This window comes from Arvicanthis niloticus, chromosome 3, assembly GCF_011762505.2.
Source record: "Arvicanthis niloticus isolate mArvNil1 chromosome 3, mArvNil1.pat.X, whole genome shotgun sequence".
NCBI lineage: Eukaryota > Metazoa > Chordata > Mammalia > Rodentia > Muridae > Arvicanthis > Arvicanthis niloticus.
The window spans coordinates 41582179-41604227 of NC_047660.1; the positions used below are offsets into that span (position 1 = coordinate 41582179).

Sequence of the window (22049 nt, forward strand, 5' to 3'; positions counted from 1 at the left end):
ACGTGGCAGATTTTATTCATTTTTATTAAATTTTATGACCATGACATTGAGATATTGTGCCTCCATCCTTCCTGTTTCTTCTCTCCCCACCCTCCCTCTCTCCCTCCTCCAGATCTCCCTTCTTGCCATTCCTCATCTTTTCCCACTTCTCTTCACTGGGCATACATTCACTACATAGCACTTACTTTGGATAACCACAGGAGTAGACTGCTCTGGGCAGAGTCTCTCATGTACAGTGTGAGCCCAGAATGGTAAATGCACTTTTAGCGGTTTCCTAAACACTGGACATTTTGTGATGGTATTGATCCTGAACAAACAGGTCTGTAGGTGTCATTTATAGCACATTGGTTTGTTGTTTTTACAGTTCTTGAAGGTTTCTTTGTTTGTTGTCAGGTACACACTGCCTGCAAAGACGTGTACCATCCGGTCTGTCCGCTAGGCCAGTGTAAAGTATCCATCATACCTCCAATCGCACTAAATAGCACAGATTCTGATGGTACGTAGCAGTAGTGTAAGTATGTGTATTTCTGGTGTATTTAATGTTGATTTAACTTCCTATGATAAACTGTAATTGGCTATTCTGGTCAGTTTTTATAAATGCTGGGAGATCTATTTGATTATTTAACTAATTAATCGATTCTTGTGATGCTGGGGATAAAACCCAGGATCCTGAAGAGCTAAGCATGTGTGCAACCACTGAGCTACATCTCCAGCCCAAATGAATACTTTGAAATGAAAGCTGTATTGCAGTCATTAACACACTGGCCAGTGCACAAGACTTGCAGGGTTTTTTTTTTTTTTTTAAACATCCCAACAAATGAAGGAAGATTGCGCCATTTTGTACTGAACTCCTGAAAGGTTAATTTGCGTGTGTTTTCTCACCATAATTGAAACTGCCCATTAGGATGGGCTACTGTTAAGATTTGCTCTTCTGTAATTTCATTGCAGGAATCTGTGTTCCTCTAAATGCATTTGCTATTTCTAGAACCTGGTGAGGGTTAACTGTAAGTGCCGAGGAGATTGTGAGACATCGCTCGTTTTAGCATGGGACGCTCATCACTCCCGTCTCCAGAAGCCACATTGCAAATGGCTTCTGCCGTGTGTTCTTTTATTTAGTCTTCTGTTGTGCTTCATGCACAGACGTTTAACGGCTGTCCGTATGGATGTAAAGCTCAGGGGATGCGTTCTTGACAGCTCTCCCCACCCCCAATGTATCTTTCATTTATTATACATTTTAAAGTATTTTCTCAGACCTCTACAAAGAACAATTCGAATATTGTAAAACAGCGAGTATGGGCATGAATCATTTGACAGCATAGGCTAGCTTTGCTTTTCTTATGAAGACTGGTAAGGCTGGTGCCCATTTCAAACTCTCCATGACTGACTGAGGTTCTTATTGTCTCTGCTGTGGTTTTTCACTGTAAAGTATGTCCCGAAACACGAGTTTTATATCGCTAGGGTGCAAACACTAAACAGTTCAACTGGGGGACTAGATCATAGTGCTGTGGGAGCAGTGAGGACGGTTCTCTGTTCTTACCCATTTCTCTTCCTTTTTCTGAATGCCTGTTAATAATTTAAGAGAGAAGAAGTGCACATTAATCTTGTCCTGGGCTTGTTTTGCAGGTTTCTGTCGAGCAACCTTTTCGTTCTGTGTCAGCCCTCTCTTGGTGTTTGTCAACTCTAAGAGTGGAGATAACCAGGGAGTGAAGTTCCTCCGTCGCTTTAAACAGCTGCTGAACCCGGCTCAGGTGTTTGATTTAATGAACGGAGGGCCTTATTTAGGGTAATTCATTTATGATAAATCCCTACTTGAGTAAAATACATTTCTAAGCATGAGATGTGCCTGGCTCTTCTGCTCATGAAAATTAATTTCCAAGCCAGGTGGTGGTGGCATACAACTTTAATTCCAGGACTGGGGAGGCAGAGGCAGGCGGAGCTCTGTGTTGGGAGTTCACGGATGGTTAGGGCTATACAGAGAAACCCTGTCTCCAAAAATCAAACCAAACAACCAAACCTAGAAAAATTACATTTTTTTTTTTCATTTAGACATCTTTGTTGGTCTCATGCCTTCCTACATTTGAGCTTTGCCCACTTTTGGTTTAGTATTGTTCTTTTTGAATTGTGCTGGTGATTACATCTTGGGCAAGCCCTCATCATTAATCTATGTCTCCAGCTTTACTTTCTCGTTATCTGTTGTTGCTGTTGTTTGTTTTGTGAGACAGGACTGTGAGGCCCTGGCTGAAGTCTGTGAGAACTAGGCTGGCCTGGAACTTACAGGGAATAGCTTGTCTCTCTCTCTCTCTCTCTCTCTCTCTCTCTCTCTCTCTCTCTCTCTCTCTCCTGAGTGCTGAGATTAAAGATATGCCTCCTTAATAAGAGAATTTAACACAAAACTTTTTGATGTTACTCAGCTTCCTTAGATCAATTCCAAACATGTTAGTATAACTTTCTAATTCTAAAATGTATATGAAAGTATTTTAAGTGTGTATCATATAAACTTGCATCGATGTAAAATACAAACTAATATCAGAAAATTATCATCATTGAAGACTTAACTCAGATTTCTATCCATACACACACAGTGCATGACTTAACCAAAGGGGAGGGGGTCTATCTAGTACTTCAGCCCTGAAGGATCTTGGGCTGACTTCAGCTAAATGCTAAGGGACCCTTTTTGACTGTCCTTTGACCATTCTTTGATGCTGTATAACTTTTTAAGTCTAAAAAGGAATATGAACTGCCTGACATTTTTATTGTGGGGATTTGCCTTAGGGTGCTTCTCCCCCTTTCAGTGCCTGTGCGTGAGGGTATATGTATATGTGTTGTGGGAGATATTTAAATCATCAGCATTCAGTCTGGCTTTTCTTAATCAGCCACCATGTTCCTGACTAGCGTAGCCTAGGCCTGTGGCCAGGAGTGGCAGCATCAATGCTGCTCAGTTTATGCTGTCTGCTCAGGTGACAAGAGACACTGGCCCTGCCACCCACGAGACGCCAGCGTGGGAGATGGCTCTACCAATCTTTCACTCTGTCTGCACAAAGCTGGGCTGTGCCCAGACCATCCCACCATTCATGCGGGCCTGGTAGGAAATGAAACTTTTTTTTTTTTTTTTTTTTTTTTTTTTTTTTTTTTTTGGGTTTTTTGAGACAGGGAGACAGGGTTTCTCTGTGTAGCCCTGTCTGTCCTGGAACTCACTCTGTAGACCAGGCTGGCCTCAAACTCAGAAATCCGCTTGCCTCTGCCTCCCAAGTGCTGGGATTAAAGGCATGTGCCACCACTGCCCTGCAGGAAATGAGACTCTTAAAGCTTAAATATTAATCAAAGGCTTTATATGTTTGGTAATGTTTAATAACAATATGCCCACATAATTATAGATGTTTCCCAATTAACTAACCTAGATAAGTTGTTACCCAGGACTGCTCTCCATACATGCGTGATCATCCATGGGGCTACCTCTCTCCCTCTCTTTGCTCCTCCTCTTTCTTTTCCTCTTCCTCTCCTTACTCCTCCCACCTTAGCTCCTCCTACATATATGTTTTTTGTAGGGGTGGTATATGTCTTCTCCTGGAGAAGACATTTATTCTCTCAGCCTTTCTCCTTGTGTGACTTCTGGAGGTTGTTGGTGTAGGACCTAAGGTTTACTAAGGGACAGTGGGGCATGGACAGAATGACATAAAGGGATACACAAGTCAAAGGAAGAAAGTCTGCAACTGGGAGAAGGGGAGGATGCTGGGAGCCAGGCATTGGTGAGGGCTGGCAGGTGTCTTTAGGAGCAGCCCAGGGTTCTTCACACCTGTTGAGTTCACACCTCTGAGTTGTTTGTAACACCTCGGAAAGTGGCGTTTCCTGTAATGGAAAAGCCACATGCCACTGCCAGTTTGGCCTTCAGTTATCCTTCCTGGCTCTGCTCCACTTTTGCTCTTCTTGGTTTTTATTTCCCCTTTCTTCTAATTTATCCCCACTTTTGTGCATAGCTTTTTTTCTATTCAAAAGTTTTCTTGAGTTAACTATGGCACTCAAGTTAATTTTTACATACGAACTCTTATATTTAATGTGAATCTAGAAGTGTATATAAAATGAATGAAGTGGAGAAAGTGCTTTTTTGTACTTAACACTGAAAACGAATGTTTTACTTTCAGCTTGAGATTGTTCCAAAAGTTTGACAACTTTCGGATTCTTGTCTGTGGAGGAGATGGAAGTGTAGGCTGGGTTTTGTCAGAGATTGATAAACTGAACTTGAATAAACAGGCAAGTATACACTTTGAGATGAGGTCTTGCTCTGTAGCTTAAGCTAGCCTTGAACCCCTTGTTCTCCAAGTTTCCTGAAGGTGTCACTGTTGCGTTCTTTTGCAGTGCCAGCTTGGGGTGCTCCCTTTGGGTACAGGCAATGACCTTGCTCGAGTTCTTGGCTGGGGAGGTTCCTATGACGACGACACCCAACTTCCTCAGATACTGGAGAAGCTGGAACGAGCCAGTACCAAAATGTTGGACAGGTAAAAGAAGTTTTCCTTCTGAAAATGGCAACCTGAGATGATTTGATCTTTTCAATTTTAGTAACTAACTCTAAGTTCAAACTTTCTGGTCTTGTTCACTAATCTTTGAGATCCTGAATAGAATTTGCACAAAGTACACACTCAATAAAAGATGAATTTGAGTGATTGGATGGATGGATGGATAGATGGATGGATGGATGGATGGATAGATGGATGATGGATGAATGAATGGATGGATGATAGATGGATGGGTAGATGGATGATGGATGAATGAATAGATGGATGATAGATGGATGGATGGATGACAAAAGCCTGAAGAAATGGTTCCAGAGAATTCCTTATCTAAATGTAGATGACTGTGTAGTTACTAATTTTTACCTTGTTGTGGTTTGGGGATAGGGTTTCCCAATGTAACTTAGACTGACCTTGAGATCTCTTGTCTTATTGTTTCTGAATGCCAGTATTGTAGAAGTGCACCACCATGGCTGGAGATACCAACTACTTTTAATCACTGTTCAAATCAGAAAGCTAATAGTTAACTCTGTAGCTGGAGCTTCTGATAAGGAGTGATGAGACCCATCAGCTTGTGGTTTCAGAAGACCTAAGAAAAGCATTGTTTTTTCAGTTTGCTGGAAAGGCTCCTCCTGAGCTAATTCCCCCAATAATTAGATGGTAAAAAGATAAGGGAGTCCTGCCCAGGCTGGGGATGTAGCTCAATGGTAGAAAATGATTGCCCTGGTTGAGAGGGGAGGGGGGACAAAAAGAGAAAGGGAGGGAGAGAGGGAAGGACAGGAGGACGGGGGAAGGGGAGGGGGAAAGGGAGAGGGAGATGGAGAGGCAGATGAGACAGAGACAAGAGTATATGAATCCTGTCTCAGAGATAGAGGGAATTATTAAGAACACTTATAAAGATGAAGGACCTGTCACTGTTCACACTGGCCTCGATCCCTTCCCCTCTCCTCTCTTCACCCTCACCCCATTTTGAAAGGCCATGTATAAAACAGAGATCACAGAGTTTGTAACCTAACTGCTTGTGGCGAGGGCATTTAGAATTTGGGTTAAGAGAACAAGATTCAGTAAGCCGTAATTACCCCACCCCCAAGAGTACAAGTCAAATATCAAAATATCATTACAGAGTTGAGCTTGCATGAATCAAAACAATTTTGATAGGATTAGCCATCCGTGGAACTCTTCCTGAAAACAAAATTGCATCAGGGAGCCGCCAGTCAAAAATGTAATTATCCTCAGATGAGCGCTAACCTCGGTGTGCTAACCTTGTCCGTCATACTGTAACGGAATGCTTGATTCCTCTGCTGACAACAGATCGACAAATAGACCTGATGGCAGAACCTTAGCCTGTATGTATCCAAAATGACATGATGGGGACACTCATTTAGTAGGGCCATAGTGCTTTGTAATCTGGGCTGGCAGTAGATTCAGAATCCCCAAGGTTAAAAAGAAAGGAAGGAAGGAAGGCAAAAGGATAGATGGGAGGGAAAATAAAAAGGGGTTGGGCTGGGGGAGTGGCTCGGCGGACCTGCTGTGCAAACCTACATTTGGTTCTCCAGAGCCCATTCAGAGCTGAGCACAGCGGCACTTCTGTAATACAGTGCTCTTTCTGACAAAATGGGAGGAGGGAGCAGGAGAGTTCCCAGAAGTTCCCAGGCTAGCTCTCCTGTCATATAAGCTGCAAACAAGGAGATCCAGTCACAGACAAGGTGGAAAATGAGGACCAACACACCATGTTGTCCCCAGATCTCTGTCTACACCCAGGCTGTGGCACATGCACACTTGAACATGCATACACAAGCACGCACGCGCGCGCGTGCGCGCGCACACACACACACACACACACACACACACACTTCCTATATACACATACAGAAACAGAAAGGAAAAGAAACTGGTAAAGGTAACTAGCTCAGGTGTCATGGTTACTTCGTGGGATTTATGTACATTAAAACACCAGTTGTAGAAAGTAAACACATAGTATTTGGCAGTTTTTACCTTAGTGAAGCAGAAAGGAAGGAAAGTTTTGAATGAAATAAAATTAGCTTTGAGGGTGGGGAGAACACACCTGAAAGTAATTTCCTAAATTGGTTCAGTGCTTTGCTTTCCGAACAATACAGAGTATTTGCTAAGGGGTGTGTGTGTGTGTGTGCGCGCGCGCGTGTGTATGTGTGTGTGTGTGTGCATGCGTGTGTGCATGCGTGTGTGCATGTGTGTGTGTGTGTGTGTGTGTGTGTGTTCATATTCAGTTCTCTCCTTGAACCATGTGGTTCTTGGGGTTTTACTTTAGGCCCTCAGGCTTAGTGGCAAGCATCTTTACTTGTGAGCCATCCTACCAGCCCCAACACAATATTTTAAATGTTTCTTTTTGAGTCAGATTTAAAGGGCTGTCCTGATATGGCCTAGGAAATGGTTTCTAGAAATTCACTCCCCCAAGTGGCTAGCTGAGAAATAGCACCCCTGTAGTTAGACTCCTGGACATCCACTGGTGTTCCAAAAACAGCAGAGAAAAGGTGAGGGTCTTTATTAGAATCATTTGTGTGTGTGTGTGTGTGTGTGTGTGTGTGTGTGTGACTTTACTGTTTGTGAAAGACAGGTGATCCTAGGCCCATAAAACAGGGATGAAAAATCAACTTAATAATTTGTGTTATGTATGCTTTTCAATATTTATCTGATCTTTAAAGCTACACTGTGAGTTGGTTCATAACAGCGTCATTATGACCATTTTACAAAGATCAGACACAGACTTCCGGAGACAGTAGGAGTAGAAAGAACTCCACCTGTTTGCCTGATGGTCTATGGTACTCATTTTGTATTGCTGCCACTGCAGTTCCCCAAATGAGCTAACCTCCTTCTCCCTGTTCCTGACACCCATCAAAGTCATGTAGCCACCAAGCAGTAGCCTTGGTGTTTTAACAGGGACCAGGCTGAGATTCCCAGTCTGGATTCCGTCTCTCCCTCACAGCACACAGGCACCAGAGAAGTCCTGACCAACTTGTAGCCAGTGCCAATGTTCACCTAGGCTCTCTCTTGTAGCCACTCTCCTGTTCCCTGGGAAGTCTCTCTCCAGGGGGGAGATGCAACAAGGGAGGTTACGGTTTTAGGTGAAATCCTTTCCGGCTTCTTGTCTTCTGACTAGAGAAATAGTTCAGCTCTAAGGAGGTTGCTACATTGTTTTGCTTTTGTTTGGTTTTGGTCTATTTTGTTATTTTGTCTTTTTGGTTTTCCTCTCAGAGCTGAGGAGTGGACCCAGGGCCTTGTACTTGCTAGGCAATTTGCAAACCCAGAGGCTTGGCTCTTACATTTCTGGTTGCAGTTTTCTCTTATTTGGGTATTTGTGTGATCTCTAGTTTCTGTGCTAGCGTATGTGCTTCATTTGGAGGCCTGTTGACTCTGTGTCCAGACCCTGCTGTTCTCTTGCTTTGAGATGTTCAGCATATATATCTGTCGCATGATGTATGGAAAATACATAAATACAATTCTATTTGTAATGTTTTCCTTTTTTGTTCTCTCTCTCTCTCTCTCTCTCTCTCTCTCTCTCTCTCTCTGTGCTCATGTGTGTTTGCACGTGTTTGTAGAGGTCTGAGCTTGTTGGAATCATCCTTGATTGGTCTTTCTTATTCACTGAGGCAGGGTCTTCCATTTAAACCCTGAGCTGGCTGAGATGGCTACTTTGTCTTCTTCCTTTGGAAAACTACAGCCCTCCTCCAGGCCCTGACATGGGCTCTGGGAATCTGAACTCTTGTCTTTCACAGCAGCCGCTGTAGCTATGGAGCCAGTCAGTGTGGGGAGTGAACAGGAGCTACAGTAACTGCTGAGTTCACGTAGTCTAAACAGCATATGCCTATTGGGAACGTTTCTGGAAGTTTGGATTTTTACGTGAAGGCTTACTCGCATTAGTCTGAATGATACACTAGGATCTATTTCCTGAGTTTAGGATTTTCCTGAAGTTTAGATCATTGGCCGTGTGTGCTTTTTTAATAAAATTTCTGTATGTGTTGTAATGTTGCTTTTATAATGCTTTTTATCTATAAGAAATTCTTCTCGTTAGAATATAATAATGTCCTGCCCCCAATATTCTCTCCAAATTTGGAAATTGTTTTAAATATTAATCTGGAATTATCCCAAGTCAATTGCTTTTTCAAATGATTCAACATTTGGAATTACTACTTAGTAATGCATCGTAATTACTTAGTGATAATTGGGATACATTTTCTTGAATTAAGTATTATTTCTACAAATAATTCCCTTTCATCTCATGTTTAAATTACTGTTTCTTAAATTAAGAAAGTGTTTACCTCATTTTCATCACATACATACACACACTCACACAAATCACTTGCACAGGCATCCACACATACACTCACATATACACACACATACACACTCACATATGCACACACACACAAACGCTCACACACATTCATATCATGTACACATACACACACATTCACACACATTTACTTACACACACATACACATTCACACAATACACACACATACTCACACGCACACTTACTCTCATATCTTTTTGCCAGGAGCAGTTGCTAAATGTCTCTTTTCATAAGTAATAGCCATTTATTTAATCTAGGACATTATTATTTTTTTTTTTTTGAATTCTGGGTTGCAGCTCATGCATAACATATAACCTAGTTAGTACTTTACAATGAGCCTTATTTAGAAAGTGGAAGAGAGAAGAAGCTAGGTTGCATTGCATCTAGAGTGGTAAGACATAGGGTGACCAACATCTCCTGCTGTGGTCTGGCATTAGAGTATTTGAATGTCTGTAACTGGAGAGAAAATGGTAGAATGTGGAAATCATGAACTATGAAGCCAATGTTTCATGGTGTTATCACAGTTCGTCTCTGTCCCACCCTCCGTTTAAGATAGAATAAAACTGTATGCCATAAATGTTGTATGTATGTATGCATGCATGCATGCATGCATGCAACATGGGAATAGTTAATTAAGATTTAAAGTTTGAATTTAGAGATTTAAGTTTTAGACTAAAGGCTGTCCTCCCATCAGGTGGAGTATAATGACGTATGAGCTCAAATTGCCAGCAAAGGCGTCTCTACTTCCTGAACCTGCAGAAGCAACTGAAGAATTTTACGTAAGACTAATCTTTTATCTACTGACCATTTGAAGTGGGGTATCTTGGGGATGGGAGAGATGGCACTCACTGGTGACATGCGTGTTTCATGGTGTCACTGTCTGCCTCCAGTCTCCTCTCCCAGAGCAAAGAATCCTGAGGATCAAAGTTAAGAGTCTCTCTGTGACCATAAGCCTGAAGTCATCGACTTTCCCAAACCTTACCACTTTGTCTGTAACATGGGTCCTCGTGCCCTGAGGGTTTAATAGTGCAGATGTGTAGACAGCATCAGACATGATGGGTCCTGGTGCCCTGATGTTTCAATGGTGCAGATGTGTAGACAGCATCAGACATGCAGTGTCCTGTTCTCATGACCTGGGAGGCCATCAGATAGCAGCCTCTAGTGAGGGCTCACTCATCTTCTGCATCAGTCATGAGGACCTGCTTGATTATTAGGTGTCTGCCCAGCTCTGATAAGCCCCTTCCACTCATGTTCCAGCAGTCCTGGCTGGAAGGTCATGTGGCTTCTCTCTTCCTGTTTGCCTGCTCTCTGAAGGGACAGCCGATCCAAGTTAAGCCCATCGATCCTGAGCAAGCAAAGGAAGAAACACCGCTCACTTCCTTCTATCCCTGCTGCTGACCACAAATGTCTAAAATTTTCAGACATGTTTTAACCTCAGAGCAGTGGAAACTCAGAATGACCTGGTTTCTGGGACGTTAGCTCTGTCACACTAAGACCTTTGATCTACTGCGGCATGGTTTTCTTGCTAGGAAAATTCACCTTTTTGGAGCTGAAATCTTTTTTTTCCATTGGGAAAATTATTATCTTGTCAAAATTAAGACATGGGCACTCTTAGAGAAGATGATTGTATTTTTCAGATAGGAAAAATATTTAAAAAGTTCTAAAACATGAAAAAGCAGTAGAATCATATGAAATGGAAAACAGAAGTTATGCACAGCCCTGCCACCCAAGATACTCAACTGTTGAAGTTAATATATTTACTGTTGAATTTCCAGCAAAACTCTCAGTTATATAATTCTATCTGAAAATACCTATAGTGCCCATTTTTCTGGAGGCCAGTCTTCTCAGTAGCACTTTTCAGTAGTTACTCATTTTTTCCCCAAAATGAGAGGAAGTGATGACCCTGCCAAGTGACACTGTTGTAGATTTAATTCTGTCCTTTGACGTAAATATTATTTTCTTCCTCAGAAAGAGGTATATTTTTATCTTTAATTATCCTTAACGAACAATAAACACAAGCTTCAAGTAGCATTAATTACAGTGGTTAATACACTAATCAATGACATTAATGAATACAACCCTTCATAGCATTAGGGGCCATACCATATATTACCCACCCCGCAGTGAAGAGAATACGCTGACCTCTGAAGAATATTGCCCCATTTTGTATTCTTCAAAGATGAGTTTCCATTGTCCTGATCTTTAAAGATAGAGATTCTTGTAGTTAAACCAAGATGTTAGACAGGCGGCATGGTCTTGTGTAACTTGGGAAACCCATAGCTACTCTGGTGTGTGTGAAATTGCTTTTTCACATGTGGTCTGCGCTTGAAGGCGGTAAGGTAGACATTAAAAATTAGCCACTGGTGGACTTAAACATAAATTTAAAATGAGATTTCTTTGGGAAGATGCCAGTCAGAAATGGCATTGTGGAGAAGAATATTTACTGAATTCCCAATCGTGTGTGAATAAACTGATGCTCAGGGTGAAGAGAAGCCGAGCAAGCGAACGAACGCTGGAGACCAGCTTGAACGGGCCATCACTTCTATTGGAAAATCCCGAGTTTATGACATAATGCACATGAAGAAAACATTTGACAGAGACTCTGTACATGATGCTGTTAAATAGTGTGCATGTATTTTTATATATCATGAAGGTGTGTTCTTTTGATAGGATGTTAATGTTTGAGCCCAACAGGAGAGGAGAGTCAGGACATTGGGCATTGTACTGTGTTTTGTTGTCTTTAGACAGTAGTTCTCAACCTGTGGGTTGTGACCCCATTGGGTTGGATATCCTGCAGTTCAGATATTTACATTGTGATTCATAAGAATAGCAAAATTACAGTTATGATGTAGCAACAAAGTAATTTTGTAGTTGGGGGTCATTTAGCATGAGGAACTGTATTAAACTTCGTAATGACGCAACATTAGGAAGGCTGAGAACCACTGGTCTAAGAGATTTATTCACATAACTTTATGGTTATGTACCAAATGGTTTAGCTACACAATTGCATTTTTAAAAGCTTTTTGTGACTGAGATGTATTATATAAACAAAAAAGCATGCATATCTTAGATGTATAGCTTGGGACATTTTTATAAAGTAGACAAACCGATGTAGTGGGCACCCAGATCACAGCCAGCATTCTGTGCCTGATAAGCCCCTGCCCACCCTGGTAAGCACCGTCACACATTTATCACGGATGACCACTCCTCACTAACAGACTGTCGTTTAGGAAAATGGAAAAGTAGAATATAAAGTGGAGATCATTTTGCATGCTTTGTTTTTGCTTTGGCTCCTTCTACCCAGTGTCGAGTGTGTCAGATTCACCTGTGCTGTGGTGTAACGGGGCTCATTCCTTCCCAGTGTCCTGTAGTGCGCCCATGAACGAATACATTGCATCCTTGACACTGTGTGAACATTCCACCTAGCCCATGTCTTTGGGGAACACATGTCCATTACTTTGGGTGTGTATGTAGAACTTGAGTTTCTTGGTCCTTGGTGTTGGCCTATGTTCCGGTCTAACAGACATTGTCCAGTAGCTTCCTAGAACCTGTCAGCTTTTGTTTAGGAGAGATTTATATTTTTGTCATCTGTGGCAGGTTCCACTTGCTGCTGTTTGCATTGTAGACATTTTGTGTGTGGTTTCAGTTTGCGTTCTGCAGGTGTGTGAAGAAGTTGGGTGTCAATCACTGGACTATTCTATCTGCATCTCTAGTGTTCTGTATGGGCTAGTCTGGCTTTTAGTGTACTTATTTTAAATAATACTTCTTTTAGTCATACTATATTTATATATAATTCACTTATGCATAATTAAAAACACAATGAAACAGTAATTGTATTTTCTAAACATATAAAGAACTCCAGGTTCTAAAAATGGGAGTCAGGGAAATTTCCATTTTGCATAATGACACCCCCCACACACTAACTTTTCATGACAGCCTTTTCCCTGGTTTCCAAATGCCATGAGTACTGCATTTCTGAAGCAATCATAACTGGGTTGAATAGACTCCAACAGCAGTCATATAGCGTAGGGTTTTCTTTTCCAGATGACCATTTATGAAGACTCCGTTGCAAATCATCTTACGAAAATCCTCAATTCTGATGAGCATGCAGTGGTCATATCTTCTGCCAAGTGAGTTGTGGGGCTGAGGTGAGGAAGGTATTTAGTTATGGGAGATCATGAGAGGAAAGGACTTTCCTGACGGTGACACCATTTCTGGTGATTTTCCTTAAATAATTATTTGACCTGGAATTTTAGTCACATGAGCATCTGTATGGAGATATTCAGAGAGTATATTTTGCCGCTTAATTTGAAACATTTCTGTCATAAAAGTATAAAAGATGTTTATAATTTAAATGTCTATTTGCAAATTATAAGTGATTAATTACAACATGGAAATCTTATCATTATAATTTATTATTTCCTGTACATGTATTTTTTTTTATTTAGAAACTGTTTACATCACCAAAAGGAAAATAGTAAGATTCTCCAAAATGACATCTCTTAGTGTGTTTAAAATCCATAATTATAGTTTATTTTGAAGCTATCAGATTTTACTTAATCCCAAATATGAAGCCAAAGCTTTATGATATTATCCCAAATGTGGAATTTCAATTTACTTTTAAAGCATCCTATACTTGCATTGTGAGAAGGTCAGCTAGCAGAAGCTAGCTGAAATTTCAGCTCATAAACAAAGGGATGCTTTTTAAGCTCCTGCTTAGTGAACATATTGCTGTTATAACATAGGAAGCAAAGAGAGAGGATGGAAGAACGGGGCCATGGAAAACCAGAAGGAAAACGCTGGGTTGTGTTTGCTTGATGAATTGTGTTGCTTACAGAAATTGTCTCTTGTGTCCTGGGTTCAGCCCACCTATTATTCCCCTGACCTCAGCAGGCATTTGACTTTGCCAGCCTTGATCTGTGAATCAAATGTATGTCTGTAGAAATCAGTAGGATACCTCCTTAGATAAGATTCCAGACCCACAGCACGTGACCTACCTTAAGTATATCTTTTATACTCTAAATTCACTATTTAGATTAATTCTTTCCTCCAGAATAGAATATCCTATATTCCTTTTGTAACATGGAACCACAGGACAGTAAAGCAGAACAGTGATTATTTTCACAATTTGAACATCAAGCACTCTCCTAATTTGCACATCAAGTCATCAACCCTGTGGACACAAGATACACAGAACCCGGCTGTTCCCTCTGCCTCTCTGCACCTCAGAGATGTGGGGGAACTGAAGTAGGACTCCTTGGCTGTCCCTTTCCCTTCTACAACGATGGACTGAAGGGCTTCTTCCCTCAGAATCAATAGCACAAGCACAGCAGCGGTCAGCGCTCTGGCATGCACGCAGTTTCACAAACCCAGGAGGAAATTAGGTCAAACCATTACAGTCATGGCAAGGTGGACCTCTAGGTTGGAGTTACATAAGCTGATGAGAATGGCAGTGTCTGCTCTCAGGAGTGGAATTTAACAGGGGATCTTCTGGTAGAGCGTGTACAAAAGTGGTTATGATAGACTGACATCATATGTGAAGAAATTCTGTAAAGGTACATTATATATTAACAAGAAAAATTTAAAAAAATTATATAGGAAGTCCATGAAGGAGTCTAATAAACGGTAAGCTAGGCTCTCTTAATTCTCTTAAAATTAAAATTTAAAGAGCTGGAGATAGCTCAGCATTTAAGAGCCTGCTGCTCTTGCAGAGGACTCTAGTTAGGTTCCCAGCTCCCACAACTCAGCTCAAGTCCCAGGAGGTCTGATACGTGTTTCATCAGACACTAGATGAATGTGGTACACACACATACATGATATGAAAGCACACACAGATACACATTTTTTTTTTAATCTTGAAGAAAAATGGAGAACAGAAACTGGATTGTGAAATGTCAGCCAGTTCCAAGAGAATTGGACCTATAGCTCAGTGGTTAAGTGCTTAGCGCACGTGAGACGCCGGTTCTATCTCTGGTATCAGGAAGCAGGCTGAGGGCTAGATGGCTAGCAGATCTGACTCCTAAGCAAGAAGTAAAACAAAAATGGTTAGGAATAACGCACCTGGATGACTAGTTCAAAAGTCTGGAGTGTAAGTGCGTGCATATGTGTGCACCCTGTGCCTGTCGTATAGTTTGATTTTGTAATATTGATGTATATAGAAGATGTCATTTCTCAGCCACCAGAGAAAGTTGTGAACTTAATAGAAAAAAGCACTAGTGGAACATGTTTCACTTTGAAGATGTTTCTATCAACATACACTTTTTGCCAAAACTAATCTATCCATATGCCATTCTGCTGACTATTTTTTACACAACTTTTCGAGAGGCAGATGTGTTTCACATTATTTTTCTTTCTCCATTTCTTTTGCAAAGACACTAAATGTAATTGAAAGAAACAAACGAGTCAGCCATAGATTGCTGGCACTAATGAGACCCAAATTGAATTAGGCTTGTATATTATTGCATTGGTTATCTTAAGTGGGGAAAATGGAAGTGTTTACAGAGACTATAACTGAATTCAAGTGTCTGATTGGTTGGTAACCAATACACACAACCTCTTTGTTCTTCAGGTAGCAGTGTGCTACCAAGATATCCATTTGCTGACTAGTAGATCAGTAGGTCCAATAGATCCTGGAATTAGTGAAGAACTTGTGTCTGTTCAACATGAAGAAAAGCACCTAAACTGTGGAAGATACTACATTATTTTTAAGGGATCTAAAAGTATTCTTCTTACAGCTTATTTAAGCATTTGAGAAGGGTTCGGTGCAACCTTACTATAAGTATGAAAAGCAAGGCTTACTTGTGTATCTGTTTTTCACTTAAAAGCTATAAGTATATCTGAGATATGTTAATACAGATGGAAGTGAGGTCTTATGTAAAAGTGATCCCTAGTATTCTGAGTCTGGCTCCTTGCACTTACTTTTAACTACGTTTGTACATGAGAGCACATAGTCTGTAACGGTGCATTTTTCTCTTCCTCAAAGGATACTCTGTGAAACTGTGAAGGACTTCGTTGCCAAAGTGGAGAAGGCACAGGACAGAACACTGGAAAATGCAGTAGTGGCCGAAGCCGTGGCCAGTAAAGTAAGAGGGGACGCATCACGGGCTTGCGAGTTGTTTCTTGCCATTACGAGCACTGAGCTGTGCCGTAAAGATTGCCTTGGTGTGCTCTTGCCAAAATACCTAAAGAGAAAAAAACAACGTTTTTATTTAGGTATGAGGATTTACAAAAATACCTTTTAGTTTATGGTTATCCTTTAATATGCACAAAAATGGCATTGCTGGAAGTATTCAGCAAGCCAACCTTTTAAATTCAGATCCCTTTCTCTGTGACTGACATCTTAAAGGGACATGCGGTCAGCCTGCCAGGGGAGGATGCTTGGGGACCCATGGTCCTATGGGGTGAGGCCTGGCTTTCCATGTCAAACAAGCGTTGGTGACACTTCCCTCCCAGCACGGAGCTCTCCATTCTATACCCTCAAGTCCTTGTCCCCTTCAAACTTCTATTTCTTTCATGACTTTTTTTTCATACCTTTGCAGATTTTTTCCCCCTCCTTTATGAGCTTTCTGATGCTAAGGTAAGAATAGCATATAGACTTTACAAGCCAGCGTCTTTACTTTTAAGGTTTATGAAAGGGTCTTTTTACTTAAAAGGGAAGATTTCTGTCCCTTAGGCTCATGCTGTAAAGTGGAAATAAATTTTTCCTTTAAATTTTTATTTAGTCTATGACAGTTTTATTCAAATATACACCGTGTGGATCATACCCACCACTCTCTTCCCCCCCCTCCCAGCTTCTCTCAGGATCCCCAGCCCCATCACATCCCCACAGAGTCCCTGCCCCCACCACATCGCCATTCCAATTTCAGGTCTTTCTTGCATAATTTTCATTTTTATCCCACTGTTAGTGCCGCTCATGTGAACATGGGTGTGGGGCTATCCCCTGGGGAATGGGGAAATCTGCTAATGGCCACCGTCCTCCCTTCCCGAGAAGTCATCAACGTTCAATAACCCCTTAGCCTAGGGGTGTGACCTCCAGAGCCCCTCCCTCCCCTCCCCAATGCTGGAATATTTAGCTGCTGGTCTTATGCAGGTCTTGTATATTAATCACAGCTATTGTGAGTCCATGTGGCAGCAGCCCTGCCATGTAGATGTTGTGATTCTTTCTATAAGACTAGGGACTCTACCAAAGTGCTCTTAGAACTGATGAGACCTTTGGCAAAGTGGCAGAATACAGAAATAATGTGTAAAAACCAGCAGCCTCCTTATGTACCCTTGACAAAGACACTGAAGTAAACGTTTGAGGTGTTTCACTCACTGTGGAGAGTTTCAGGAGGCAGGGACTCTCACTTAGCCACACTCTCTCTCTTGGAAGTCCTTCACCTGTGACTTTGCTTTGCTGCTCATTAAAGACAGAGACATAGAGTAGAGGAGGGCAGACCAGGAATTCTGTGGAGATTGAAGGTACCTAGGTGGTAGCATTAACACTTTTGATCCCAGATGTTTCTTTTCCTATAGAAAAACAAAAAAAGCAGAAAGAAACAAGACCTCCGTGCTTGGTCTTTCTGTAGCCCATCTCGTTCCCCTCCTCACTCCTGTGCATTTCCCTTCATGATCTTTCTTGGGCACAGAAGCCCTGTGGACACTGTTCCGTTCTTTGCAAGATAGAGCCTCAGCTCAGCCATGCCTACAGCTCATGATGTGAAAAGGGGTTCGCTAAGTCAATACCTTGAAAGGAAACCCTGGTATTTTTGTATTTTGTATATTTTCCAACCTAGTATTGGCTGCATTCTAAAGAAGAAAAGCAGTTCATAGGTTGTAAAAATTTGAACCTGTGGTGAATGAAGAGATGGCTCAGGGCTCGTGAGCACTGACTGCTCTTGTAGAGGACCCAGGTTTGGTTTCAAGCACCCCTGGTGGCTCACATAGCACCTGTTGCAGGTGAACTGAGACCCTCTTATGGCTTCTGTGCACACCAGGCACACACATGGTATACATGCATGCATTCAGGCAAACTCCCATATACATAAAATTTGTTCTAAGAAGAGTTTCAATTCTGAGATAGCATTTAGTGATTCTGAGGTATGAGTCAATGGGTAGGCACAAGAGTTGTAGTGTTTTTCAGCCATTTAGGCCATAGGTCTTTATCAGTCAGCTAATGACAAGCAGTTCTGTACATTAAGACCCACTCACTTAAAGGTCATTTTTTTGTCTTCAGTAAATTTAAAATGTATTCAAAACAAAAATCTGCAGAATAAAAGACTATAGCTTCTTGAATGTTGGTGTTTTTTTATTCCCACTGGTTAAAGTTTTATCTTGCATAAAAAAATACATCTGCCAACGTAATATGTTTTAATTTCTTCCCTATTACCCTTGCTGATACTTGTTTCTTTGTTTGTCACCACCATGAATATTTTGTTTGTTTTCCTAGTGCTCAGTCCTAAATGAAAAGCTTGAGCAGCTGCTACAAGCCCTGCACGCAGACTCTCAAGCCAGCCGAGTTCCCCCAGGGGTCGGCCCTGCAATCCCTGAAGAGGACACCATGGATTCCGCCAGTGAAGAGTCCCTGGGTGAAAGCAAGGACCAGCTGGTGAATGACATGGGGAAACCCTCCTCCCAGAAGGCCGTGAAGCCCCGGGAAATAATGCTTCGAGCCAACAGTCTAAAGAAAGCTGTGAGGAAAGTCATTGAAGAAGCTGGAAAAGGTACACGCTCGCAAAATCAGCTTCAGAGAGGCCGCAGCATCCCTGCTGCAGACAGCCAGTGTGCTTAGTGCTCGGATTTGATACCCATTTACAAACAAGGCTCACAGCACGATAGAAGACAATAAGTTCACTAAAGGGAAATTTGCACTTTAGACGTGTCTAACTTCAGTAGTGGAGATCTGCATTGTAAAGACGCGTACACTAAGATTTCAGAAGTCAATGAAGTTATAATATTTCCATCCCAACTTAAGTAAAAAAAAAATAGCTATAGAACAAGTCTAAAAATGTCAACCTTTTTACTTTATTGACATCTCTTCTTAAAATCAATCTCATAGCTGCTGATAGTAAAGCAATAGTAATGTTGATTTCTTAACATCATTAAAACTTTTAAAAGGGTATAAATCTTTAAATTTTAAAAGACTTACTTTTTATTTTTGCCTCTGTGCATGCATGAGTGAGTGTCTCTGTGTGGGAGGGTGTGTGGCAGGACAGGTGCCACAGGAGGCACTGGATCCTCCCAGATGGAGGTTATGGGCGCTTGTGAGCTGCCCACTGTGGGTGCTGAGACCAAACGTGAGCATGAACGGTCTGTACTCTCAGCCACTGAGCCATGTCTGCAGCCCCTAGATTTAAACTTTTATATGAGTATAATGTACACGCTTCTTTGAATTTTAGTGCCAGATGAAAGTTGTCTTAAATATGGCTGATTCTGGGAGTCCCCTTCCAGGTGTGTAACTTGTAATTGGGCTTTGTGTTTTGATTTAAATTGATGTACAGTTTTATTCTAGTAAATATGTAACCATAACAAATTCATTTAGTTTTTTTTTTTTTTTTTAGACTCATCAGTATCCACAGACATCACTCTAATTTTGTTACTAAATAGTGTTGCTTTGTAAATGTACAATTTCATCTGGTACTTGGTTTAGTTTTTCTCTCCTAAGCATATCTTAATATGGATTCATTTTATCTCCACTTACACAAGTCTGTTTCCCTTCTTACTACTAAAAGCTATGGATGAGCAGACAATACAACCCTGTGAACCAGTTAGTCCATCTTGTGACTATGATACAGAAGCAGATGAATCTAAAGAGGATGATACAAAAGACTCATTATCAGGTGAGAAATTAGTGATGACATCATTTGGAAACAGTGATGACATCATTTGGAAATCAGTGATGATGTCATTCAGAAATCAGTTACAACTGACTTTGCATTTAGTTTTAAGTTTGAAATGAACTGTTGAATTTCTGTTTTTCTAAAGGCCTTTGGGCAGTTTGTGTTATTTATGAACACTAAAGTAATAATGGCAACAGATGAGTTAGGTTGACAAGTATTCTTATATCTCTCATGAGATCTAAGAGATACCTACAGACCAGCAATAAACTAAGTGTCACGGGACTAAAGATGATTAAGTGTCTGAGAAGAAATACCCAAGTTTCCCAACTTTAGCCTGGTGTTGCTCTCAAATTCCTTGGGAAATTGCAAGAAAGTTGTTGGTCTTTCCTGCATCAAGTTTGGCCCTTGGGAGTCAGCAGACCCTTATATTTTGCTGATTGACCGATGCTTGTTGTGAAGTTAAGCTGTAAAATGAAAAGATTTCTAATTTTAACTCTGTCTGTGCCAAATTATTTTTTGCCTAGAAATTATTATATTGTTGCTTGAAAATTATTAACTGTCTCCCTGCCTTTTGGCTTTCAATAGGAGATGAATTTGTCCTTTTAGCATTTCACATAATATAAGGGAAGGTTTCCAGTTACTGTTGGATAAGACAGACAGAAGTTAAAATATTAATGGTATGAAGTGGTATGAAAATAATTATAATTACTCAAGAAAAGTCAGCATAACATATCAGACCTGTTTCATAAAATTCATTAACATTTTGTTTTCAAACTCAGACTGTTTTTTTAAGCTTTTCTGTAGTTTTTCTAACTAAAAATGAAGAAGATAGTATCTTATTTTAATTGGGTTATAGTGAAGGTTGACTAATTTACTACATATACAAGTGTCCAGAATGTTGTCTGCTGTGCAGTGTGTCATAAATGGCTGTTCTCTATCATTTTTTGTTGTTGTTATTATTGTTGCTTTGAGAAAAATTTATTTGATTGAACTAAAATCTCTTAAGGAAAATCAAAATTAGTTTCAGCGAAGTTCAGATAGTCAACATCTGTGGGCAAATTCTTGTATTTGCTTTCCCGATGGTCATTGAACCTTCAGGGCATTCAGTTCTGATACATTTCTCTCTAGTGTCTGGCTCTAACTGTTAGAAGACTATTCTTTATCACAAATTTAGATTTTCTCCCTTAAAATTCAAACCATGATGGAGGATATTAGTGTGTTTTATGTGTCATAATGTAGGCAGTAAGAACTCCTGACATTTGTATGGTGTTTTATGATTGGCTTAAGAGTTAATTTCCCAGATGGCATTTTACCAATTCCAAGTTGAATCTGTCCTCTGGGGCTTTCCCTTCTTCTCTATGTCAGTCCTTAAATGATGCTGTAAAGATCCCCTGCTATGTCTGATGCCTTCCTTCATACCTGGTGTCTCTTAGCGTCTTCCACTAGTGTGTAATTTGGTGATTTTGAATTGTTCATTTTTCTGACCATATCCTTTTGGTCAGTGTCAATCTTAAAAAGTTTTGAACAAACTCCAGATGTTTTATGTAAGGCAACGACATAGATATCCACACTACTCATTGAACACGTTTTGATGCTGCGAAAACCACTGAACTTCTTTTCAAGTTTAGTTAGTTGCAATAGCTTTCTCTCATCTTTATAACCTTTCAGCTTTTTTATTTGGACCATCACATTTCCTCCTGTTAAATTCTTGTGTCATCTCCAGTGTGTTTCATCTGTGAAGTTGGTAATCAGGCTTGTGATATAAATTACTGGCCATAGTAGGGTTAGCGATGGCATCCATGCATCTGTTCTCTTCCGTATGTGTGAACTCTTGTTCACAGCCTCCAGTCAGCCATTAATCCACCTTACCATACTCTCAAAGACTTAACATTTCCATTGCTTAGAGAGGAAATGGAAAGATACTGTTGGGGCACTAAATATAGAGGTAAACATAGATTTAGGAAAGTCTTTAATCTTGCCACATTTGATGCCAGTTTTGCCTATAATCCAACTTACTGAAAATCATTGGCAATCGAAGTGCTCCTTGTATTATCTTTATTGAATCATCCATATTGTGTCTTTATTAAATTATTCAATCTATGTCTAAGATGTGAGAAACACAGTGTATTAATGTGTCCATGGTGGTACCTTATTTAGGGAGACACATGAAGCACTAATTTGATTCCCCACAGTGGATCATTGATCTTAGTCAGTACTGTATTTTCTGCTTTTTATCAGAGGTAAACATCAAACGTTGCTTCGTGTGAGAAACGAACTCCAGGAGTCCCATCTGTCACACACAAGAGTGGCTCTTCTGTTCCTTTTGTGCAGCTGGACCTTTTTTTGATCACAGAAAATACATGCAAGATTAATATAGTTAAGTTTGTAATTAGTCT

The 22049-nt window shown here is 40.7% G+C and overlaps 1 protein-coding gene across 2 annotated transcripts in view; it reads left to right on the plus strand.

Moving 5' to 3' along the window:
* Window positions 1-22049, plus strand: part of Dgkh (diacylglycerol kinase eta) — a 159621-nt gene that overhangs the window by 103545 nt on the left and 34027 nt on the right. For both annotated transcript variants that reach the window (XM_034498972.2, XM_034498974.2), the window contains exons 9-17: window positions 394-496; window positions 1624-1783; window positions 4140-4248; window positions 4354-4493; window positions 9531-9615; window positions 12881-12966; window positions 15819-15918; window positions 18264-18537; window positions 19546-19653. In XM_034498972.2, the coding sequence (XP_034354863.2) occupies window positions 394-496; window positions 1624-1783; window positions 4140-4248; window positions 4354-4493; window positions 9531-9615; window positions 12881-12966; window positions 15819-15918; window positions 18264-18537; window positions 19546-19653 (1165 nt within the window). The remainder of the gene's footprint in view (window positions 1-393; window positions 497-1623; window positions 1784-4139; window positions 4249-4353; window positions 4494-9530; window positions 9616-12880; window positions 12967-15818; window positions 15919-18263; window positions 18538-19545; window positions 19654-22049) is intronic.